A 26,539-nucleotide genomic window follows, 5' to 3' on the forward strand; every position below is an offset into this window, starting at 1 on the left:
TGTCTACAATCAGATGCAAGTAAACCAGAGGGAGATTACTTGTGAGCTATTATTGACTTCTACAAACAACACCACAAATTAAGTCTTTTCTCAGAGATTTAGACAGAGGGGGTGCAAAAGAAAAATGATGATTTGTGAGGTAACTTGCAGTTATGTTAGGCAGTAATAGAAAACATTTTAAAATATTTGAAATATAATTGCTTTACACTAGGAACATGTACATGAATAAAAGATGTTAGCAGGTGTCCTGCTAGTATGGCATCTCATGCTGTTGTATTTATTGGAAATATGCACACCATCAGCAGATTGAAATTTGTAAAAAGTAATTGAAACAGAAGGTTTGAATAAAAAGCCCAGGCTTAAAATCATGTAACTTCTTTAAACTGAATTTCCAATTTAATATAATATAGTTTTTATATTGTTACCTTTCTATCTTACATTTTTTACTGTTACTGTGAAAATTGTATTTTTCTCAGTATTTCAGATTTTTGAAAAATCCTTCAATGCATAACATCCAGTATTTTCCTATAATATTTGATTTGTCCATCTATTAATTTGATAAAAGTTTTTGGAACATTTTTATTTGTTGATGAATAGAAGCTTAATGTTTGATGGATCTGGGTAATAATTTTTTATTGTTAGTAACATACAGACTTGAAAACATTGCATTATTATAGTCAATATGCAAAGACATTTCTTTATTGTTTCATGTTCATCAGTAAAACTGATTTTATTATAATTATACGCATAACTCAGTTTTAGCTTTAAATAAACTCAGCTAGAGTGCAGTTTGCTTTCTGGTGAAAGTATTTTCTTTGCTTTTTTTTTTTTTGCACTGTTTTTATCCATTTAATGTATTAACTATTAGGGAAAATGCTCAGGTCTTAATCCATTTGAAGCAGCTGCAGCTTCCTCCCCAACATTTCTTATAACTTGGTCCTTTTGCTTCTCATTTAACTATAAGCTGATTTTCTATCCTCCCTCCTGTACCACCACCACCATTTACACCAGCCCTGCTCCTGTACTAACAAATCCTTTTCTTTTTCTTTTTCTATAATTGAATTTATTGGGTGACCTTGGCTTATAAATCCATATAGGTTTCAAGTGTACAACAGAACGTCATCTGCACACAGCATCGTGCTCTCAATGCTGAAGTCAAGTCTCTTTGCATCCCCGTTCCCCACCCTCTTTGCCCACTTTTCTCTCCCTCCACCCCCTCCTTCCCCTCGCACCCCCTTCTTCTCTGGCTATCACTATGCTGTTGTATGTGTCTTATCGTGCGTGTGCGTGCACGCGCACGTGTGTATGTGTGTGTGTTTTGCTTAAGCCCTTCAACTTTTTTATACAGCCCCAACCCACCTCCCTTCTGACAGTTGTCAGTCTGTTCTGTGTATCTATGCTACTGTTGCTATTTTGTTTGTTAAATTATTTTATTCATTATATTCCACATATAAGTGAGATCATATGGTATTTGTCTTTCTCTGCCTATATTTGCTTCAGTTAGCAAGTACTTTTTTAGAACCTCACTGTGCTCAGTGAGAGGAGCATAGTTCCCATTGAAATACTGGTCAGTTTGTTGATTTAAATTTACTTTTTCTTTATTTTAAATGTTATATTTGTTCCTGTTTTGTTTTTTTACTTTAAAATAAGATATGTGCAGTGTGCATAGGGATTTGTTCATAGTTTTTTTTGTTTGTTTGTTTGTTTTGTGTGTTTTTTTTTTCATTTTTCTGAAGCTGGAAACAGGGAGAGACAGTCAGACAGACTCCCGCATGCGCCCGACCGGGATCCACCCGGCACTCCCACCATGGGGCGACGCTCTGCCCACCAGGGGGCGATGCTCTGCCCATCCTGGGCATCGCCATATTGAGACCAGAGCCACTCTAGCGCCTGAGGCAGAGGCCACAGAGCCATCCCCAACGCCCGGGCCATCTTTGCTCCAATGGAGCCTTGGCTGCGGGAGGGGAAGAGAGAGACAGAGAGGAAGGAGGAGGTGGGGGTGGAGAAGCAAATGGGCGCTTCTCCTATGTACCCTGGCCGGGAATCAAACCCCGGTCCCCCGCACTCCAGGCCGACGCTCTACTGCTGAGCCAACCGGCCAGGGCTGTTCATAGTTTTTTTTATAGTCCGGCCCTCCAATGGTCTGAGGGACGGTGAACTGGCCCCCTGTGTAAAAAGTTTGGGGACCCCTGGTCTATGGTGTTTGCCATTTGTTTCTTTTCTTCCTGAATGCCTTTGCTCTCATTTTTCCTTCTGCTGAGAGTATTTGCTTACCTTCTCTCTATGTGCTGTCCAATATAGGAGCCACATGTGTCCTTTGAACGTGTAGAATGTAGCAACTCCAAATGAGATGTGTTGTAAATGTAAAACACTTATCTCATTAATTTTCTTATTGATTGAATGCTGAAATGATAAAATTTTGTGTACATTGGGTGCTTCATTTGTTTCTTTCTTTTTTTTTTTTTTTTTTTTTTTTTTTTGTATTTTTCTGAAGCTGGAAACGGGGAGAGACAGTCAGACAGACTCCCACCTGCACCCAACCGGGATCCACCCGGCACGCCCACCAGGGGCGACGCTCTGCCCACCAGGGGGCGATGCTCTGCCCCTCCGGGGCATCGCTCTGCCGCGACCAGAGCCACTCTAGCGCCTGGGGCAGAGGCCAAGGAGCCATCCCCAGCGCCAGGGCCATCTTTGCTCCAATGGAGCCTTGGCTGCGGGAGGGGAAGAGAGAGACAGAGAGGAAGGAGGAGGTGGGGGTGGAGAAGCAAATGGGCGCTTCTCCTATGTACCCTGGCCGGGAATCAAACCCCGGTCCCCCGCACTCCAGGCCGACGCTCTACCGCTGAGCCAACCGGCCAGGGCCCATTTGTTTCTTTTTTTAATGTGACTACTAAAAAACTTAAAATTACATATGTCACTCACATTATACTTTTACTGGATGGCACTGCCCTGTACTGTCTCCCTCTGTCCTCTGAGCTCTCGTGCCACTTTCCTGAAGGCTTCCTGTCTCTCTCTGCACGCATTACTGTGCTTTTGTAACACTTATTTATAATACTCATGTAGCACTTATTCGTTGTGCCTTGAATTATAGTTATTTATCAAGAGATGCTACACACTGAGTGAAGAGATCAGAATTTGGAACTAAGATGCCTCAGTTCAAGTCGCAGCTCTGACATTTACAGTAGTCCCAACCTTAATCATAGGGGACATGTTCCAAGGCCCCCAGGGAGTCCTCAAAACAGCAGACAGTACCGAACCCTATGTGTATGTTATTTTTCCCTGGAAATATATACTTCTGATAAAGTGTAATTTGTTAATTAGGCACAATAAGCTATCAACGGTGACTAATAATAAAATAGAACAAATATACTAATTTAGTATAATCAAAGTTATGTGAATGTGGTCTGTCTCTCAAAATATATTGCAGTGTACTCAACTTTCACTTAGAGGAAGCTTTTTACAGCTTCTCTTTGGCGTATCCAAACTTCTAGCATCACTCCTGCAGCTTGGGGCTGTTATTAAGTAAAATAAGGGTTACTTGAACACAAGCACTGGGTTGCCACGTCAATTGATCTGATAGCTGAGAAGGCTACTAAGTGACTAATGGGCAGGGAGAGTTATAGCTTGGAGACACTGGACTATAGGATGATTCATGTCCTAGGACCTAGGTGATGGAATGGGATGACGTGAGATTTCATCATGCTGTTCACATGGCACACAATTTGAAACTAATGAATTTTTTATTTCTGGAATTTTTCCATTTAAAATTTTTGGACCATGGTTGACTGTGTGGGCAATTGAAACCACAGAAAGTAAAACCACAGATAAAGGGGGACAGCTGAAGAACTGTGTCATGGTAGAAGTCATTTAACCTTTCTGAGCTTCAGTTTCCTCATTTGTAAAATGGAGATTATAACAGTACTCATCTTATTAGGAATACTTAGAGGATTAATTGAGTTAGGATGAAAGCACTCAAAACCATGCAGGTGCAAAGTGCTATGAAAGTATTTTCTATAGCTACCAGTAATCTACAGCTACAACTACTACTAGTGGTGCATACCTGACTCATCGCTGACAGAGGACGTTGAAGGCAGGTATAGCATCGTGTCTTTGTATAGCACAGTGCTAGGACATAGGTCTACCTTCTATGATATTGATGAAATTATATATTGATTATCAAGTTAATTGATAATATTGATTGAACTGAATTTTCCTTGGGAAGCCATCAAAGCTCACAGTGACTCATGCCCCCACATTTTACAAAAGGATTTCACTATAGGGCTGAGCTACATTATGATTCTTTCAGCCACCCCCCATTTGTGTGCTAGTGGCTCTTTTTTCATTGTTTTTACAGTCCTCGTGGACACTTCCCTGGCAGTGCCCCCGGAGCTACCGCCCAGACTGCCCTCCCTCCTTTCCTAAAGCACTTCAGACTCCCTGAGGCATATGTCCGCCACAGGTTTTCACCATGTGCTTTGCACTTTCCTGCGTCTGAAAACGACTTGTTCTTCCTCCTTCCTTCAGTGGCAGTGCTTGCCTTCGCATTTGCTCTTTGATGTCATTTTCTTGTGATTTTCCTTATTTGTGTTCAGATTTTTTTTTTTTTTAATTTTTTTTTTTTTTTTTATTTATTCATTTTTTAGAGAGGACAGAGAGAGGGAGAGAGAGGAGAGAGAGAGAAGGGGGAGGAGCTGGAAGCATCAACTCCCATATGTGCCTTGACCGGGCAAGCCCAGGGTTTCGAACAGGCGACCTCAGCATTTCCAGGTCGACGCTTTATCCACTGCGCCACCACAGGTCAGGCTGTGTTCAGATTTTATAAAAGTATTACCACACAATTAAAAACAATTCTGGTTCAGGGCCACCTGGAGAATGTGACTTGATCTTCAGGAGGAGATGGCTTTGTGCAGGAAGCCTATTGTCACGGATTGCCCAGACCCACATCTTGGACTTCAGCTTTGATGAACTAATCATTCCTTGTGTTTTACCACCTGGGGTTTCTTAATTTACTTTTTTGATCAGAAATTGATTTTGTTGAAGCTGTTTGCTAAAGGAAATATTTCCTGTGATTGGAGCTACACACATAGGTTGAAGTGGAACATAAATCCTAGTGATGTTACACTTTGTTTCAGTTAATTTTAGCAGATATTACATTAGGAGGCAGCAGTATGGGCTCTCTATGTCTTGTCATGTCCACAAACCTCTGCAGTATTTTTTGCATGTGTCTTATCTCGCCCCCACACACCCTGTTAGGTCTTACTCCTGATTGCATCTTCTCCAAGGCTCATGGTTCCATTTATTCCACCCCCTCTGCTCCCACCTTTCTCCTTTGTACACTGTTGAGCCCAGCACTGTTTACCTCCACTGGTGTCTACATGCTGTGCAACCCTCCAGGTCCTCTGGTTCTGTTTCTAATACCCTCAGTTACAGGGCTTCGATTATCATTGTTTAGGCTGACTCAAATTGGTTTTGAAGCCGGCTTTCATCTAGTAAGACTGCTACCCCAATGCCTGTCTGGTAGACAGCATCCCACATTTACACACTTGCGGTTTACATTGGTGATCACAGACGAGTATTTTCTCCTTTACTTCTCTCTAAAGCATAGCAAAAGAAGCTTTTGAATAGGCTGTTGTATTTGAGAATTACTCAAGTTAGGAAGGTTTGAGAGGCAGTAGTGAGTGTTCAAGTCCTGATTCCTCTGTGCAAATACTTTACCTCTCTGAATCTCTGGGAAGTAAACATCTCACCCCTTCCATCTCACAGGGTTGTTTTGATATCTATGAAATGACACAGAACAAAAAATATCGGCACATGATTCATGGTGAGTCTCTGCAGCCATTAGCAGGATCTGAATGATAAGCAGACAGAGATACTTGGTTTTTGTGCCAGGCTGTAAACTAACTGCCCAGGATTTGGTATCAAGCACCACAGTAGTTATCTAAATTCCTGAGATTTGTTTGCCAAAAATGATGTAATCAGGGCTACTTTCTAGACCTTTCATAATTGGGGACATGATGTGAGGTGTTAAAAATTAACAAGATTTTTGTTTTCTCACTGCCTCTCTGAGCCAAGGGCTAGTTATGTCTATCGATGTTTCTAGTCTCATGGGGTCCTGTCACTCTTTCTGTAATTTTGTCACCACTGAGAATGTATGTGATGAAATCTGAGCTTTCATGAATATCTTCTTTTTGGCTCCTGGCACAGATATATCTGGTGAGGCTTTTCCCTTACATTTCTTTTCCTTGGATAAAAGGGTGAGTAAGCACTAGGAAGAAAGCACTAGGAGACAGAAAACTGAACACTGCTTTTTTGCTACTGACTAACTCCGTGACCATGGAAAAATGACCCGGTTTTCTAACATTAGAATAATAAGTAAATAACTGAGGAATAACTGAACAGATAGTGTGAAGTGGGTATTTTGTTTATTTGGTGGTTGTAGAATCATGAGAAGACACTCATTCTTCTAAATGAGTGTCTCCAATAAATCACTCCACAATGACACCTGATATCATTGTTTCTGGAAAAGGAGGCCTTTTGGGATAAGTATGTATCTATTTGATAGTTACTGCCCTTCATCAATGGGAAGCAGTTTGTCATTTAAGATCGCAGACTCTGAAAACAGAGATAGGATTCAGATCCAGACTACTTCTTTTTGCTGTGTGACTTTATTAGCAAAGTTACATAATCTCTCTGTGCTTTCGTTGTCACAGCTATAAAATTGAGAGAATATTACTTATCTCATTAGCTGCTTTGTGGAGTAAATGAGTCAATATATGAAAAGCACTTGAGTATCGAGCACAGAGTAGGTGCTCAGTGAACTTCACAGGGGCTGGTGGCAGAGAGCTAGTTCATGTGTGACTTGTTCAGGTCTGTTCTACCGTGAACAGTGACACTGGGGATTGTTGTAGTGTCCTGACGTTCCCTGATGCAGGCTGTCAGCTACCACCAGCACGATAGCCATACCCAGCATCCCAACACCGCTGAACCAGCTGGGTCAGAAGCAGGCAGCCTCCAGGGAGCTGCAGTGTGGCAGGGACTGAGCTGGGCTACTCGCAGTCAGGAGGAGCCTGGGAGCGCTTTCAGGACCAGTAAAGCGCTCCCAGGCTCCTCCTGACTGCGAGTAGCCCAGCTCAGTCCCTGGCAGTGCTGCGTGGCTGTGGACCTCAGCTGACAGGCCAGCCAGGCGTGGCGTGACACAGAACACGGTTGCCTGTTCAGAGTTTAGTAAAGATCTGGGCCAACTAGGGATCTGACAGGCAGTGCTGTGAGAAGTGACAGGCCCCTCACAGAGAGGCTGCAGTGTCTGATGAACACACAGACTTCATGAGATTTTCCTACAGAAAGCATGCGTGGCCACTCACTGCCTCTGCCGCAGCAGCCCTCAGAGATGTTGATGAGCTAGAACTTAAGCAAGAACATATTATCCAGTTAATACACAATTTACCATCTTCAAAAATAGAAGGTAGCAACTGTATTGAAAACTTTTTTCAAGTCTTAGAAATCTTGCTTCAACTTCAAGGATTCCAGCTCGAACCCGTCCCCAGAGTTTACACTGAGAGCTGCAAGGAACTCGGGTTATTTAAATCATCTTTCACCCTGTGTCAGTGTTTTAAATTTTTCCTAAAAATATGAACTTAAGTTAAAAAAAACTTAGCTAATATAGTTTTTTAAAGTACTCATTTGAAATGTGATGCACTCACTGTAAGCATATCAAGCAAGCTGCAGTGGCCACTGTCTGGGCAGCCAGCATCTGGAGCCTTAGCCCAAAGGGTAGCCTCTCACAGATCCCCAGGTTTACCTCTTCTCTTCCCCTACCAGATGATAAAAGCAAGAAGTTCACTCTTCCTTAGACTTTAAAGTAAAATACTGAGATTTTTAGTAGTCAAGACAGGGATTAGTCATTACGAGGTATGAATAAAGTCTACTGCTTTATTGGGCCCAACTTTGCTCCAGTGGAGCCTTGGCTGCTGGAAAGGAAGACAGAGACAGAGAGGAAGGAGGGGGGAGGAGTGGAGAAGCAGATAGGCACTTCTCCTGTGTGCCCTGGCCGGGAATCGAACCTGGAACTCCTGCACGCCAGGCCGACGCTCTACCACTGAGCCAACCGGCCAGAACCTCATTGCCCCCTGTTCTTCTCCCCAGTTCTCCCTTGCCCGTCACCTTTAATTCAGTGGGCACTTTTATTGAGCTTCAGCTACCTGTGAGGCTGTTGCCTTGTTGCTGCAGTGTGAAAATTATGAAGATGGCTCTGACCAGGTAGCTCAGTTAGAGCTTCATCCCAGTACACCCAGGTAGTGGATGCAGTCCCCAGTGCGGCACATACAGGAGTCAACCAATGAATGCATAAGTAAGTGAGACCACAGATATCTCTCTCTCTCTCTCTCTCTCTCTCTCTCGTCAATAAAAATAGATAATTTAAAAGAAAGAATATGAATATGGCCCCATTCTAGTTCAACAGGCATTCATGATTTACTAGAAGGCTTAAGACAATGAAGCGAAAGTGAAAGGTGCCAGGCAGTACAAACCGGGACCTCACCCATCACAGAGGTGTAAAGGAAAGACTTGAGTAGTTGAGATGGGGAGAGAAAATCAGGAAAAGTTCATTAGAGAGGTGGTCTACGGAATGAATAGTGTGGATACGTGCTAATAGATTATGGACCAGGATTGCTCAGGGAGGAAATACTCTGATTTGATTGTATCAGTGAGAATTCCATGATAATGGAAAGGTTGATTTAGAGCTACATTTTAGAAAGCATCATGTGCCCACTGTTCCCTCAAACTCACCCTGGGGTATCCTTGGGAGTACTTAACAAAACTCAATCTTGGGTCTAGTTGGTTAGAATCTCTGCAGACAATAAATATTTTTGGCTTTGTGTAACAGTCTCTGTTGCAGTTGTCACAATTATTCAACTCAGCCCTTGTAGACAAATCAGCCATTGACACAATGTAAATGAATGAGTGTGGCTGTTCCAGTAAAACTTAATTTACGAAAACGGGCAATGGCTGAATTTGGCCCATGAGCCATAGTTTGCCAACCCTCTATCTGAGGTTTAAGGTAAACTGAATTTAAATAATACACAACTTCAACTAATAAGGAATAAAGAAAGTAATTTTGAATAATTCTGTTGTTTTGATTTGATTGCTTCTGGGGCACGCAGTCCTGCCTGCCCATTCTTTCTCTCTGTATTTTGTTTTCAGTATTATTTTTGGTGATACTATACAAATTGCATTTTAGGATACCATAAGATATGAAATGTAATGCCTCTGAGTGCTATTTCTTGGTGATGAGAGCACTTCTAATTTAAAGTAAAAATTTACCTGATTTCTTATTTATAGTGGACTGGATGTTATAGAGGCATTATGATTGTATAATTTTATAAATGATTATTCCTGAAACCCAATGTTTAGTCACCTTACAATTATGCTTTCCCATTAAAAAATGCCATGATCTAGGTTTGAGTCTCTAAAATTTCAATAAGTGTTTTTTTTTCAAAGTTTAATTTTAAAAGATTTAAGAAACTTGTCCAACTTTGTAGTTTTTGCCCTGTTCTGATACTCATTTAATTGGTTGTGCTAATGCGAATGCCCTTTCAAATATGAAAAAAAAATAAAGCAAGAGGGAAATGTTGATTATTTCTGTAATTGGATTTTCTCTTGAATAAAATGATTTCACCGACCTTATATTCCTGACTTAAGGGATGGGGGGGGGGGGACCAATTTCTTTCATATTGTGGTCGGAAGCAGACAGAGAAGGTATAGTTCATTCTAAGGGATCAGAATAGCATATTGGTTTTGGTTGTAATTAATTACTGATGCTGAATATACTCTGGCCCCTGCTTTCATCCCCAAATCTGAATTTCCACTGTGTGCAGAATAATTCCATCCAGAAAGAATTATAATTACTTTAGTAATTATCATCTTATCTCTAAATGGAATTCAGACATTTGCTGTAGTTTATGAATGTTAGAAATGTTTCATTTCCTTTTCACCTTGAATAACAGAAAAATACACATTACTGAATCTAACTTCATTGAACCTTATAATTCATGTTACCATAGAAACAGGAAAACTCATATAAGAATTGTGTTACCAGTACCATAGATAGTAAATACCTTCACTTTAACCAGCAATATCATAAAATGATTTTAATAACAGATGTGCAAAATTTCTGTGAATTTTAATATGGTTTCTTTTAAATGTTATAACAATATTATCCACTATGCTTACTTTTAATCTTTAAAGCAATATCTTTGGTCTTATGTAAAGCTTTTTGCTTATTCTAAAATATTTGCAGTGGAATACAAACATAGCATCATAGGATAAAAAAATCCTATTTTTCATAGTATTTATTTAATTTTTAGTTAATAGTGTGATTCTTTTGATTTTGCTTGGCATCAAACTGTATATTTTAGATTTGTACCAGGTTTAGAATATAACAGATGACATTAAATTCTTTAGTGTTGTCTGCCTCTGTATGGTCCCCTCTCTTATTTTTGGCTTATTTGACAACCACCTTTCTTTTTGAGTTTCGGAAACACTTTTCTCATATACTTGGTTAGTTTTGGCTACAGATATTTAATAGTTATTTATTTTTTACCATTTTAAATTCTGATGTTTAAGGATATCCATAAATTTCCAAAGCTTTACTAAGTCACTTGTCATTCTATCTATGTTCTTCTTTCTTTCTTTGTCTCACACATACTACTTTTTTACTTCAAAAACATAAAATTGGGCCCTGGCCAGTTGGCTCAGTGGTAGAGCATTGGCCTGGTGTGTGGAAGTCCCGGGTTTGATTCCCGGTCAGGGCACACAGGAGAAGCGCCTATCTGCTTCTCCACCCTTCCCCCTCTCCTTTCTCTCTGTCTCTCTCTTCCCCTCCCACAGCCAAGGCTCCATTGGAGCAAAGTTGGCCCGGGCACTGAGGATGGCTCCATGGCCTCCGCCTCAGGTGCTAGAATGGCTCTGGCTGCAACAGAGCAACGCTCCAGATGGGCAGAGCATCGCTCCCTGGTGGGCATGCCAGGTGGATTCCAGTCTGGCACATTCAGGAGTCTGACTGCGTCCCTGCTTCTAACTTTGGAAAAATACAAAAAAAAAAAAAAAGAGAGAGAGAGAGAGAAAAGAAAAATAAATGTAAAATTGTACAAAATTTAAACTAAATAAGTCACCTGGATTTTTTTTAGCTTACTAAAAGTAGTTTTATTACTTTTAAAGAGAAGCAATATTTAAAAAACTAATTGCTACAAAACTTTTCTCAAGAAGAGGCCTGGCTATTTTTTATTATAAATATCACTTAAAAGTAATAAATGCATTAATCAATTAATAAGTATGTTAGTATGTCAATTTTGGTTACTATTTGAAAATAATGCCTTCAAACATGTTGGCTTAAACTTCTTGTGAAAGGTCAGAAATTTCTGAGTTCTACTTTGAAAAAGATCATGGCCATTCAGTTGTAGGAATACATCTATATTATTGTATTCAGTTTCCAAACAAATGGGGTTGAGGTTTTTAAAATCTATTTTGTTCAGAAATTTTGTCTCTGTGTTCATGGAAGATATGTATTTCCAATCTCTTTCTCTGGTTTTCATATAAGCTGCATCTGGACTCATACAATTAGTTCCTTTCTCATCTATGTTTGGAATGGTTTCTGTAGAACTAGTTTGATTTTTTTAAAAATATTTAATGGAATTCACCAGTGAAGTCATCTGGGCCTGGGTTGTTTTGTGTTGTTTTCTTTTGTTGGCAAGACTTTTAAATTTCAAATTCAAGTTTTTGTAATAGATAAAAGACTAATCATATTTTCTGTTTCTTTCTGAATCAGTTTTTATAATTTGTCTTTCAAAGAATTTTTCATCTAAGTTTTTAATTTATTGGTGTAAAATATATCTAGAGTATCTTTTTGTTGTAAAATTGATATATAAAACTCTATTAGTTTCAGGTGCACTTCATAGTGATTCAGTATTTATATACATTATGAAATGTTTCATGCGATAAATCTAGTTACCATCTGTCACCTTACAAAGTTACAACAATATTAACTACATTCCTTATACTATACATTAAATCTCATGTCTTCCTTATTTTATATCTAGAAGTTTATATCTCTTAATTCCCTTCACTTATTTTTCCCACCTTCCAATCTCTCTTCTCTCTGGTATCTACCAGTTTGTTTCCTGTAACTTTGAATCTGTTTCTGGTTTTTTGGGGTTTTTTTATGTTTGTTTATTTTTTTATTCTAGTTATAAATGAAATCATACCATATTTGTCTTTCTCATACTTAATTCACTTAGCATAATACTCTGGGTGTATCCATGTTTTTGCAAATGACAGGATTTTCTTCTTTTTGTGACTGGATAACATCCCTTTGTACATATTGTGTGAGAGAAAGAAACTTTTTTCTCCCTTTGAAGATTCTTTTCACTGGTTTAATAATTAAATCTACATGAGACAGGTTATCAAGAGAAAATAACCAAATTTAATTTCACATGTATGTATGGGAACCTCACATAATGATAGAGATGCCGCATACCTGAGAGGTTCAGATAAGGTGAGTTAAAATGAGGTAAGTTAATATGGCATTCTGAGCTAAGGATAAGGGCCTCAGAGAGGAATAAGATCATTTCAGAATGGTACGAAGAGCAATTAGTAGTTTGCCCTACTGTACAGATAAGTCAAAAAAGTTATTTCTGATTAGCTCTTATTATGGCCAAGGCCCCTAATTTAAATTCTTCTGGGTAGTAGTTTATTTTAAGGCCATAGGGTCTCAGTTGCCGTTAGCTCAAATACTCTGCATATTACAATGGTATATTTAGGGGTGATTAGTTCTGAACCCCTATAATGTATGCATCATCATCTTTATTCATCTGTTGATGGATGCTTAGGCTGTTTCCATATTTTTGCTATCATAAATAATGCTGAAATGAACATTGGAGTCATGTTTTTCTTCAAATTAGTGTTTCTGTTTTTGGGTAAATTCCCAGAAGTGGTATTGATGGATTTTATCGTAGATCTGTTATTAATTTTTAAGGAACCTCCATACTGTTTTCCATAGAAAACTAAGGACAATACAAATAAGTGGTTAGATTGTTCTCATAATTGGAAGAATTAGTATTGTTAAAATGTTCATAATCACCCAAACAATCTATAGATTCAGTGCAGTCTCCATCAAAATACCAGTTTTACTAGTTTTATTGTTTTTTAAAAGAACTAGAACAAAGAATCCTAAAATTTCTATGGAACCCAAAAGGACCCTGAATAGTCAAAGCAATCTTGAGAAAGAATAACAAAGGTGGCAGTATCACGCTCCCTGGTTTTAGACTATACTATCCAAGCTGTAATAGTACAAGATGACATTGGCATGAAAATGCGCACATAGCTCAATGGAACAGAGTAGAGAGCCCCAAAGTAAACCACTTAACTTTAGTATCTTTTCATGTTGATCCAATCTGTAGTGCTATCTCCTTCATGCTGAAGTTGGTCATTTTGTCTTTTATCTTCTCAGCCTAGCTAGTAGTTTAGTAATTTTGGTTTTTTTAAAGATGCACCTTGACTTTTATTGATTTTTCTCTATTTTTTATTTTATTGACTTCTTGTACCTTAATTATTCCCTTTCTTTGTCTTACTTTGGTTTTGATTAGCTCCTCTTTTTTAGCTTCTTCAGGTACTTAGATTATTGTGTTTAACTCTTTTTAACATAGACATTCAAATCTGTAAATGTCTTTCTAAACAGTGCTTCAGCTGCATCACACATATTTAAATATATTGATTTCCATTCAGTCCCAAGATATTTTTTCCCCTGCCTACCTCTAGTTTGCTTTTCCTGGAAGTACTGAGTAATTGTCCTGGAATTAATTTAGTCCACAGGACTAAAACATTATTTCTTTCAATCATGTGTTTAGCTTAAGCCTAATAACTTTAATAGGTCTGATCATTTATATATTATTCACTTGAGATAATAGCATGTGTCTTAGTTTTAATTTTTTCACATGTGGAATTTATTTATTTATTATTATTATTATTATTATTTTTTTTTTTTTTTTACAGAGACAGAGAGAGTCAGAGAAAGGGATAGATAGGGACAGGCAGACAGGAACGAAGAGAGATGAGAAGCATCAATCATTAGTTTTTTTTGTTGAGACACCTTAGTTCATTGATTCCATTCTCATATGTGCCTTGACCGGGGTGCACAGCAGACCGAGTGACCCCTTGTTCAAGCCAGGGCCCAAGCTGGTGAGCTTTGCTCAAACCAGAGGAGCCTGCGCTCAAGCTGATGACCTCGGGGTCTCGAACCTGGGTCCTCCGCATCCCAGTCCAACATTCCATCCACTGCACCACTACCTGGTCAGGCCACATGTGGAATTTATTGATCTAAAGAATAAACTAGAATCAACCTTTTTCCTATTTGCCAATGTAACTGCCATTGTAATTGGCAAATGCCAGTGAGGGTCTTGAGATGAATTAAAGTACGTTTTAATAGTATTTCAAATGCAGTATGGGATATATGTGCATGTGTGTTTTTTGTTTTAATATTTTTTATTATTTTGTGTGTGTGTGTGTGTGTGTGTGTGTGTGTGTGTGTGACAGAGAAAGAGAGAGACAGACAGATAAGGACAGACAGGAAGGTAGAGAAGATGAGAAGCATCAACTGTTCGTTGTAACACCTCAGTTGTTCATTGATTGCTTTCTCATATGTGCCTTGACCAGGGGGCTCCAGTAGACAGAGTGACTCCTTGCTCGAGCCAGCGACCCTGGGTTCAAGTGATGAGCTTTTGCTCAAACTAGATGAGCTCGCTCAAGCCAGCGACCTCAGGGCTTCAAACCTGGGTCCTCCGCGTCCCAGTCTGATGCTCTATCAACTGCGCCACTACCTGGTCAGGCTGCATGTGTTTAATATTTGCAAAGACAATTTCCTGTTGGTAGATATCTTGGGAGGGATTTGATGAAAAATATCCAGGACACAAAACACAAATTGCTGTACTGAGTCTGGGATAACAGTTAAAATGGTGCACGCGGAGATGGTAGTGCTGCCGGAAGCTGGTCCGCACTACCCAGCTGGGCAATGCTTGCGCTGTCAGATGCGGAGCAGTCATGGCTAGTGATTGTGGTCATAAAGTCGAATGGTCATAAGTTGCATAGGTCGTGAGTCGATCAATATTTGTAGCATCATTTGCATATATATTGTTAATGTATAGATGAACCTCGTCTCATATTCAAGTGCAGTCTCTACTTTGAAATCATTTTATAGCCAATTAGTATTGAATATATATTCTTATATATTTTAAAACTAATTAAACTGCTTTTGCTTTTAAATTTTGACTAGCATAGGTCTTTTACTAATTCATAGTGCCTACTCATTCCCCTGTTATCAATCAACTTGTTGTGTAGATTATCAAACATATCCACACACTGAACATTTCCTTCCTTCACATTTATGATGACTAGTATAAAGGTTTGTCTTTTCTTTCCACTGTGGGCCTTGAAGCCAAAGTAAGCAGGGGTTGCATAATACTGACCTCAGCTATACTGGATCAAGAAGGACTGGGGAGTGGGCAGCAATCAGAAAGGTACTTTCCTTTGGAAATACCCCATACTCTTGTGCCAAGTCCATGCCAATTCACGATTGGCTAGGACAATAGCCAATTGTCCTTGTTCCTGCAGTATTTCAAAGGCAGCTTCAAAGATTTTTTTAAAAAACTTTCTAGGAGAGATTGACTCTTTTCTGTTGTTTCTGCTGTGTTCCATTATGTTTCTTTTTTGTTGTGGATTTCTTTTTTTCAGGGGTAGTTATAAATTAAGTGTAAAAAATAGATAATTGAAGTTATTGACAAAACTTTTTTATTCCACAGTATATATATACCAAATGGTCTTCTTAGCTCTAGCTTACTGTAAAAGCATATATTTTTATGATTTTCAAACATTTTGTTAATCACCTCTAATGAAAAAATGTTTTCATATCACAGTAAAAATTAACGTTTTTTCAAATATAGTTTTATTTTTCTCTATGCACATTCTTTTTTTCTACTATTGTCTCACAGAGAAGTTCCTGTCTTTGTAATTTATCTTACTGACTAAAAGTTCAGCCAAATTAATGGCTGGATGAGACAAAGTAGAAATCAAGAAAGAAATATTTTTAAAAATAAATCTGTCATTTTTCTCTCACAAGGCATTAAAGGATTATGCAAACTTGGTATGGAAAGCTATTGTAATGGAGCTGTTTGTATTAGACATCCAGTATTTTGATTTTCCTCATTGTTATATCCTTTTGTTCTCTCTTATGCCCCCATACACTTAATATACCTTGGTGCAGTAAACTATTTTATTCATTCTTATAGAACTTCCTTTAAGTGATAGAAAAATTGATATATGTATATATTCTATGATTTGAAATGTTTAAGGCTATTTTTTTTGTTGTTCATGGATTCAAATAATTTTGTTATTCTTCTGCTGTTAATTTACAATAGACTGTGGTAGCATACCTGAGAAACTCAATGGCCACAGACAATGACTTTTAAGAAGCTAATATATGGACTTATCAAAAACATAGATAGCCTATTACCCAGTCACTCTGTAATAAATAGTGTTTAGTGCTTTACTTTTAAATAATAAATTGCAGCAGGAATACTGTTTATTGATGGAAGGTTTCAAACATAAATGAGAAGGATCAAAATAAAAGAACTTGGAGTAAATAGCACAATTGCATTGAGCAAAAGAAAAATTTTGAAGAATTTTATTGATATCCTAAGAAATAAGAAAAGATGTTGTATCTCTAAAACAAAATCAGTATACTGTGAAAAGGAGAATGAGAATAATTTAAAATAAGATATTTAATTAAGTTTTTTCAATAGAAGAGTTGGGAGATAAAATCAAGTAGATCTTTCAGAAAATGATGTAAAAGGACAAAGATGGAAAATGACAATGAAAAAACTTAGAGAGTCAATTCAGTAGTTTCAATATTTGAAGGAGAGGCATCCCAGGGAGAGAAAAAAAAAATGAATTAAAAAGGGACAGAATTGGTCCTTGGCCAGTTGACTCAGTGGTAGAGTGTCAACCAGTGTGTGGATGTGCCAGGTTCAATTCATAGTCAGGGCACACAGGAGAAGCACACATCTGCTTCTCTCCCTCTCTCCCCCCCGTCTCTCTCTCTTCCCCTCCTGCAGCCATAGCTCAATAGGAGCAAGTTGGGCCTGGGCACTAAGGATGGCTCCGTGGCCTCCACCTCAGGCGCTAAGAAGAGCTCAGTTGCTAAAGCAATGGAGCAACACCCAGATGAGCAGAGCGTCAGCCCCTTAGTGGGCTTACCTGGTGGATCCCAGTTGGGGTGCATGCAGGAGATTGTCTCTGCCTCCCCTCCCCTCACTGAATAAAAATAAATAAATACATCTATACATAAGGACAAAATTCCATAGACCTAAAGAACCTGAGTCTCTGGATTGTACCCATACAGAAATAAATTTAAGCACATAATACAGGGGCTATTATCATAAAATTTAAAATAATTGAGAATAAAAAAGTTTTCAAAAAGAGAGTGGGGCACATATAAAGAAGAGTGCCTCAGAGTGAGTCTGGAAATCTCATCAACCTTGCCAGCTTAAAAAAAGGAGCAATAAGAAAGTCTGATTGCTAATAAATTTCACTTTGGAGTGCTATGCACAGTCACTATCAGTCATGGATTGGTAGTTCAGACATGTTAAGACAATATCAACAAAATCTTGCTAACACTCTTTTCAATCTGAAAGAGTGCTCCAGCAGAATTATGGAGAATAGACTAATCAAGAATAGGAGGATATAGGATCCAGGGAAAATGGGATTGAAAACAGGAGACCAAAGAAGAACATTCAGGTGTTACAGCAGCTCATTAGGAAGCAGCACAGACAAAGTAAGAGTGGCATTCCCAGAGGGGAAGAAAAGAACCTGGTCAATTATGTAATATGTATAGTGAATATTTTTATTTAACTAAGAATTGTGCAGTGATTATATAGTAAAGGGAGGGATAGTTTAAGGAGCTAAATCCTCATTTACCTTAATAAAGAAGTCAGTAAATATTGCCTAAAAATCAGTAAATCTAGAAATAGCAGGATAAATATCTTAAAATAGAAAATAAATGTCTAAAAGAATTAAAAATGTGTTTCTCTTGAGGATGACAGGTCCACTGTTTTTCATAACCTCTTAGAATTTAGGGCTTTATAAAACTATTTGCCCTTTTCTAAAAGTCAAATTTAATTTTAAAAGGAATATGGTGTTTAAAATGTCAGAGAAACAGAATAATTATGTATTGTCAAGGTTTTACATTTTTGTCTCATTATTTTTTAGAGTTCCTGGAATAACTATTGCTACAGATGTTATCTGTGGTTTTCCTGGAGAAACAGATCAAGATTTTCAAGAAACAGTGAAACTTGTTGAAGAGTACAAATTTCCAAGCCTCTTTATTAACCAGTTTTACCCAAGACCAGGAACTCCTGCTGCGAAACTGGAACAAGTTCCAGCACAAGTGGTAAGATGCTTTTCTTATAAGTTATTAAATTTAGCCAATTACACAAATGCATCTATGTTGCCTATCGTAACACAGCTGGTTCATATATAACCCTTAGGTTATAAAAGATGGGGTGTTTTCCAAGTTGGGGTCAGGGTGGGAGGCCTTGGATAAGTCAAAAGACCTTAGGCAACTGAAATGTCCCCTTTTTTTTCTTTTGAAGAATGAGATTAAGGTGACACTGGGAAAGAAAATTTTAAGTAAAATTAGTACTGGGCTATGTTTATAAAATAAATTCTTGAGTGTTTGAAAGTCAGGCAATATTTAAATATCTGTGAGCAAAGAAGGCATCATATTGATGCTGCTTTTTAAGAGACTCTTTCATAATTTGTTACTTACTGGAGGTCCCATGGTTTTCCTGTTTTTTCTATGATATCAAGATTTGATATTTACTGCCTATCTAACTATCTACCTATCTATCATCTACATCATCTTATCAATTATCAATTTATCTCACATGTGTATTGCTTTTGCAATGAAACTCAATATAATCTCATCCTCACATATTCATATATATAGTAAGATGACTTAAAATAAATGTGAAAATTTTGAGGCCCTGACTGGTTGTCTCAGTAGTAAAGCATCAGCCCAGCATGTGGCAGTCCCAGCTTTGATTCCTGGGCAGGGCACACAGGAGAAGCGCCCATCTGCTTCTCCACACCTCCCCCTCTCCTTTCTATCTCTCTCTTCCCTTCCCGCAGCCAAGGCTCTATTGGAGCAAAGTTGGCCCGGGTGCTGAGGATGGCTCCATGGCCTCTGCCTCAGGCACTAGAATGGCTCTGGTTGCAATGTAGCAGTGCCCCAGATGGCAGAGCATCGCTCCCTAATGGGCATGCTGGATGCATCCCGATTGGGCACATGAGGGAGTCTTTCTCTCTGCCTCCCCACTTCTCACTTCAGAAAAAATACAAAAAAGAAAAAAAAGGAAAATTTTGAAATCCAGTAATGATTGTTTCCTTGAATGTCCCAGATATTAATAGTCTCAAACAAACATTTCATTTCTAGGTTCATTAGCTAAATAAAGATGGAAAATATAAATAAACCTTAAGAGGAAGTAGAATTATTTAACTGAAAATTTTCTGTTTTGTTTCTAATAACTAAAAAGTATTGTAGACTGCCATTAATTTTTCTCAAATGCTTTCATTAATAAATACTAAAAGGAAACCCAGAGCTTGTTACTGTTTTTCTATTGTATCAAACCTATAACATATACTGTATTTCCACATGTATAAAACATACACTTTATTTAAAAACTTTAGGGTTTAAAAACTGGGTGCGTCTTATACAGTGGTTGTGGCACTTCAAATGCCGTAGATGGAACTGAGGATGAGGCAATATATGAAGACAGTGATTTGTCCTCAGACACAGATGAGGACAAGCTCATGGATGGGAGTTTTGACAGTGAAGAGGAGTTGTCTGAATTTTATGATGAATAAAACTTGAGTTTAATAACTTTATGTAATACATTTTTTTTTCAAATTTCGGGCCCCAAAATTAATGTGCGTCTTATACATGGGGAAATATGGTAGATTATTTCAAAACATATATATACACCTATATGTGTGTATATATGTGTCTTTTTCTTTTCAGTAAAACCAAAGGTAATATCATTTTTGTTTTCCCAAATTTTCATTTTTATTTTACAGGTTTCTGAGTATAAAAGGATAAGCAAATATTTTACTGATAGATCATTTATTTCTGATTTCATCAGTGAAAATCATATTATTATATCACAGATAACTATTCACAAACATAAAAAGAAGTCAATTTATTATTTTTGTATCTAAATTTTAATTTTTATTGGGGTACAGTTTATATACATCAAAGTTCACTTTTTATTGTTCAGTTCTTTGGATTTTGATAAATGTTTATGGTAGTGTAAGTACCACCACAAGCAAGACAGAAAATGGTCACATCTTCCCCCCAACAAATTCCTTTTAACGTTTTTGTAGTCATTTGTTCCTTCCATCTCCAGTTTCTGGCAACCACTGTCCTTATAGTTGACTCCATTCTTTTAAAAACTTTCCTTCTTTAATTAAAATCTTTTGGAACTATAACTTACTTGCAGAAAAGTGAACAGCTATACCTTTTTATAAAGTGAACACTTGCATGAAATCAATAGTCAGGTTGAGAAGGAGAACATCACCAGGACCCCAGAGGTTGTCATCACTCCCTTCCCTTACCATTCTCTCCCACTTCCCAATAGAAATCACTCGGGCTTATTTTAACGCCATACATTATTTTGACCTGTTTTTCAATTTGATATAAATGCAAGAATTCATCAGTATGCAATGTTTGGCTTTTTAAAACTTTATATTGATGAGGCTAGTATATTTTGGCAAGTAACAGTAGTTCATTTTCATTGCTATGTAAGTGTTCTATTGCGTGCCAATCCCAATTTATTCATCTTAATGCCAATCATAATCTGAATCTCCAAGTGACCTGTCTCTACATTAAAATTTGTGAAGTGCTATTCTAGTTCATTAATCCTCTGTTCATCTGTTTTTAATCTGCTGTCAAACCCATCTGTGGAATTTTTAATTTTAATTTATTTTTAACTTCTATAATTTAGTTTGATTCTTTTTTATAGATTTTGGTTTTCTAGTGAAATCCTATTTTCTTTTTTATTTATTGAACATTTTACTCGTAAAGTTACCTTTAAGTCCATCCTGAATTCTGCAATATCTGGGTTTAATGTTGGTTTGTTTCTGTTGCCTTTTTTTTCCTTGACTTTGACCAGCTGTTTTCCCTTTCTGTGTATCTGATTATTTTTATTAAATGATTACCACTGTTTACTTATTTATTTTTTAAAAGAACAAAACTAGGTTCTTGACAATAATGTGTCTTCTTCTGGGAGGATTTAATTTTGCTTCTGCTAGGCTCTAATGTAAAGACTAATTCTTTTTATTGGTCTGAGATTGGTTTGTGAAACTTTTTCAGTCTTTCTGAAGATTAGTTTATTTCTGATTTGCTTTAACTTTTTTGAAAGTAGCCTATGGTGTGCTGGTGTCTAACAACCAACTCTCAGTGATAAGGGTTCTGAATTGTAACATTTGCCAGTTTCCATAGTGTAAATTCTTTCACTGTGCCAGTTTTAAACTACAAATGTGACATTACTGGACATGAAATTGGGAAGAGATGCACAAGATCAGCTGGTAAAAAGCTGGATCCCAGATACCAGAGTAGAGCTCATCTGTAGTAGTCACCAGGGGCTTTCTTTGAGGTGGATCTTCAATACTAACTTTTGTCTCCTTGGCTCTTAAGAATGCATAAGAGCGTAGTTTCTTAGCCTCTTAGCTTTTGCTTGGCTGCCCATCCTCCTAGCAACTGCTTACAAATTGATGAATGCCTGGAAAGGAAAAGTGGTTCCAAGTCTTGAGCTAATGGACTTTCCTTCTCTCAACAATTTTGGTCTCTCGGGTCCTCTCTGCCTTAGTAGCTTTTGATGTTCAAGCACTACATATTATAAATTTTATTCACCTTTTCTTATTGTTCTTGGCAAGATAACGGTCTGATACACGCTAATTTGCCTTAGCCAGAAGCAGAGCAGAATTTATTGCATCAAATCAGCTCTTACATGCTTTTTTGTTGTTATTCAGTCTTTTATCTTGTAAACATATCACCTAGCATCATTCCTACATTTTTAGACTTTCGACATCCAGTCTTGGCATAGCAGAAATTTTTTTTTAATTTTATATTTTAGAGCAGTGTTTGGTTGACAGTAAAACTGAGTAGAAAGTACATAGAATTCCCATATATTCCCTGCTTACACACATCATCTCATATCAGAGTGGTACATTTGTTACATGAATGAACCAACATTGATGCATCATTATTACCTCAAATCCATAATTTACATTTACACTTCACTTCTGGTGTACATTCTATAGGTTTGGATGAATGTGTAATGACATGTCCCTACCATTACAGTACCATACAGTATAATTTCCCTGCTCTGAAATCCTCTGGGCTCTACCTTGTCATCCCATCCTCTTCCATAACACCTGGAAAGCATGGGTATTTTTACTCTTTGTAGTCTTGCCTTTTCTAGAATATCATGTAATTGGAATGATATAGTATCCATTTTTTTCAGATTGGCTTCTTTTACTTAGTAATATGCACTTAAGTTTCCTTCATGTCTTTGCAGGGTTTGATAGTTCATTTCACTTTAAAACAAGATAGATTTGTTGTCTCACAGCTGAGACTAGAAGTCCGAAAGCAAGCCCCTGCTCCCTCGGGACCGTACTAGGAACCCTTCCTTGCTTCTTCCCGACTTTGAGCTTGTTGGTAATCTTTTTCTTTCGCTTGCAGCTGCATAATTCCAGTCTTTGCCTTTATTATTACACAGTGTCCCTATGTTTCCCTGTATTCACATAGCTGTCTTCTTGTAATGACTGCAGTAATGTTAGATTAGGGAACCTATTCCTCATCTTAACTAGTTATATCTGCAATGACCCTGTTCAAATAAGGTCACATTCTGAGATGCATGGGTTAAGATTCGATGTATTTCTGTATGGGGAGAAAACAACTCAATCCACAATGCTCTCTTATTTCTCTAGGTAAAAACTAGCCTAGAAAGATTTATTCTCTGTAATATCTTGAACCTTAAATAAAGGGAAATAGCATTAATAATAAAATTTGAGAGATATGCCATGAAAGAGGATATGTGATGTGTATTTTATTCTTTTTTGTTCTCTTAAATTTATCAAAAATTAAAAATTGTTTACTGGTCTCAGGTATTTTATAAAGATATTTAGTAACTAAACTTCACTAAAATAAAACAGTGAAACAAAATGGGTGGTAATTCTTTCTTATGTAATACATTTCTCATTTTCTTGCCCAGAAAATCAACAGTGAAAGTAGAATCTAGCCCATTATTGGAAGCAGAGCACAATACCAGCTGCTTTCAAACAACAGCTTTTTACTCTGGCTTTAGAATGCCAGAATAATGAGAATCTATTGTTCTCTTAGATATATTTTATTTCTACTAAAACTAAGCCCCTAAAAATGTTCTTTACATATGTGACATAAAAGAAATAATTTCAGTATAATTTTCCCTTTCTTAATAACTACTGTTACATGAATACTACTATTAATATAAATAAATTTCATTGTATTTAATGTTTTATAGTAGAGCTCTGATAAATAAATTTTGTGGGGTTTTTTTATCGTTTAAATCACCAAATTGATAAAACACCATTCAGTTGAGTTTTGCTTTTGCATAGGTGAGAAGGGTAGATTTATTTGCTAATTCTGCTAAAACAAAGAATATAACCTTCTTAAGTTTATAATGAAAATAAATTAAGCAGTATACAGTGTGTCCGTAAAGTCATGGTGCACTTTTGACTGGTCACAGGAAAGCAACAAAAGACGATAGAAATGTGAAATCTGCACCAAATAAAAGGAAAACTCTCCCAGTTTCATACCTATTCAGTGCAGTTCAATGTGGGCTCATGCACAGATTTTTTAGGGCTCCTTAGGTAGCTATCCCGTGTAGCCTCTACAGACTCGTCACTGACTGATGGCCTACCAGAACGGGGTTTCTCCACCAAACTGCCGGTTTCCTTCAACTGCTTATCCCACTGAGTAATGTTATTCCTACGTGGTGGCGCTTCGTTATAAATGCACTGATATTCACATTGCACTTTGATGACGGAATTGAATTTAGTGAGCCACAGAACACACTGAACTTTCCTCTGTACCGTCCACATCTCGACTGGCATGGCCGTGGGCTGCTCCGCTGTATACACAGTGTTACATCATCATCTGCGCATGCGCACATCTGCCACATCATCCTACAGAAACAGGGAGGGTTTTCCTTTTATTTGGTGCAGATTTCACATTTCTACAATCTTTTGTTACTTTCCTGACCGGTCAAAAGTTCACTATGACTTTATGGACACACTGTATTTTTTATGAACAGATAAACTAAAAGTTCTGTTTTCTTAGTTTTTGCCAGATTTTTTATGTATGAGATTTAATAGTGAAATGACCTATACCAAAGAGAGTGATGTTAGCCTTTTAGATGAAAGGTCATATTTGCATGTTTATGTTTTCTATTCCATTGAGTATTCCTTCATTAGTCTTCATTAATCATAAATAATTCTAATAGTATTATTAAATTGTGATCAAGATTTTTGATCTGCCTAGAGAAGGTCCTGTAAAAAGTCTTTTGATCCTTATCTGTCATAAACTCCAAACTTTGTTTTTGAGAAAATTTTGATGAAAAATAATGGCATGATGAAATCTTTGTTTTAAGAGATCTATGACTTGAAAAATATCTTTAGGCAACAAGAGTGGCTGTTGAAATGTTTCTATTGTTTCAAAATGTAAAATTGTGATATTAAATCCACCTGCTTGCTCATCTTAAATCTTGGAACCAGAGTATAAAGATAATGTCTTTAAATATATGTCAACATGAAAAATTCATAACATACTTACTTGCAAGTTCTAGAATATACATTCTAAAGATAATGAGGCCACAATAGACATTGCTGTCTCAGCCCCGATGAGTGGGAGTGTGTTCCTGAGAGGTTGGAGGGCATCGTTGGGGTTGAGAGACAGAGGCAGTTTAGCTGAAACTGTCCGTGTAGTTTTCCCTATGAGGAAGTGAGTTTTTGCTAGAGGTTTCAAACCAAGGCAGGAGACTGCTTGGAATAGAAGTTGAATCAGGAATGTTGTTAAATCACATACAGAAGGTTATTTAATGACACATAATGGCTCTTCCAAAACTAGCTGCCTGTTAGTCCAGGACACACTTTATCTTAAAGGGCAAGACAGAGAAATATAGCATATCTAGAACCTTATCACTTTCTCTAAAAGTTTTTAAAACTTTTTGTTGTTTCTGAGAATGATTCTAAAATTTAACAACTCAGTATTTTAGTGACAAGTTGCCTTAATGGAATGAGTGCTGACACTGTTAACTTCCTAGCTAGCATAATGATAGTATTCACACAGTCCTGATTTCCAAATTAAACTTTTTTTCTTTGGTGAGAAGGAAAAACATATTTTCAAGAGTTTTATACTCTAGATTGTTTGGGACATTTTATTCTATACTGATTCCCAGACACACCTATCGGGAGCCCCCTTTTCTCAAGATCCTTTTTATTTTAACTTCTCTGTCTAGAAGGAATGTTTTGGGAATCTTATGCAATTACGGTAATTGTATTTGATTTCTCTATTTTCTTGTTTCTTGACATATTATTTCTCTTTTTATTTTCATTTTTGATAGTTATTTCTTTGCCTGACCATAGCTTTGTGGTTTATAGATTTCAGCAGATCACATGACAGGAGTCTTTCAGATGACTGTAGTAACAGTAGGACAATCCCGAAGGAGTGCTGGGAACCTGCTACCTGTGTGAGTTTTAATACAGTGGTGTGCATTTGACAAATGGAGAATTGAATTTAATCAGCTCTGAAGTGTTTGAAACTCTTCTTAATCTTTGATTCTCTATCATATGATATTAAGACCACCTTTCAGTCCATATTTAGAAAGTTTAGGTGGTTTCTTTTTCTAGATCATTGGCCTAAATGTGTTATCTTGACTTTTCTAGTTTTTTTCACCTTTTACTTTATTATAAATCTGATTACTTTTGTATATATAATCAATTTACTTTTCCTGGAATTTTTAGGGATACTATAACCTATGTAAATTAGTTTTTTATGGGGACTGAAATGGCAGCAATGAGTCCCACTGTGGCGGAAAGAATAATGATGCTCCAAAGATGTCCTAATCTCAAAACCTGGAAATGTGCTACCTCACACAGTAACAAGGACTGTGAAGATACGATTAAGTTAAATCATTTGAATTAGGGATGTGTTATCTGGGTGAACTCAATGTAATCCCAAGAATTCTTAGAAGAGGGATACAAGATTTAAAATTGGAGGGAGGAGGAGATGTGAGGACAGAAGCGGAGATCAAAGACAGAACCATGAGCTAAGGAACACAGGCAGTATCCGATAGCCGGAAAGGCAAGGCAGGTTCTCCCCTGCAGCCTGCAGAAGTGCAGC

At 37.4% G+C, this 26,539-nt stretch overlaps 1 protein-coding gene across 7 annotated transcripts in view; it reads left to right on the forward strand.

Moving 5' to 3' along the window:
- The window catches only part of CDKAL1 (CDK5 regulatory subunit associated protein 1 like 1), an 875,166-nt gene that overhangs the window by 623,845 nt on the left and 224,782 nt on the right, over positions 1-26,539 (forward strand). For all 7 annotated transcript variants that reach the window (XR_010750305.1, XM_066377142.1, XM_066377141.1 and 4 more), the window contains one exon: positions 18,310-18,490. Coding sequence is in view for 6 of the 7 variants with exons in the window: in XM_066377142.1 (XP_066233239.1) it covers positions 18,310-18,490 (181 nt within the window). In the remaining variant the exon portion in view is untranslated. The remainder of the gene's footprint in view (positions 1-18,309; positions 18,491-26,539) is intronic.

The sequence above is a fragment of the Saccopteryx leptura genome, chromosome 3 (assembly GCF_036850995.1).
Source record: "Saccopteryx leptura isolate mSacLep1 chromosome 3, mSacLep1_pri_phased_curated, whole genome shotgun sequence".
In the NCBI taxonomy this organism is placed as follows: Eukaryota; Metazoa; Chordata; class Mammalia; order Chiroptera; family Emballonuridae; genus Saccopteryx; species Saccopteryx leptura.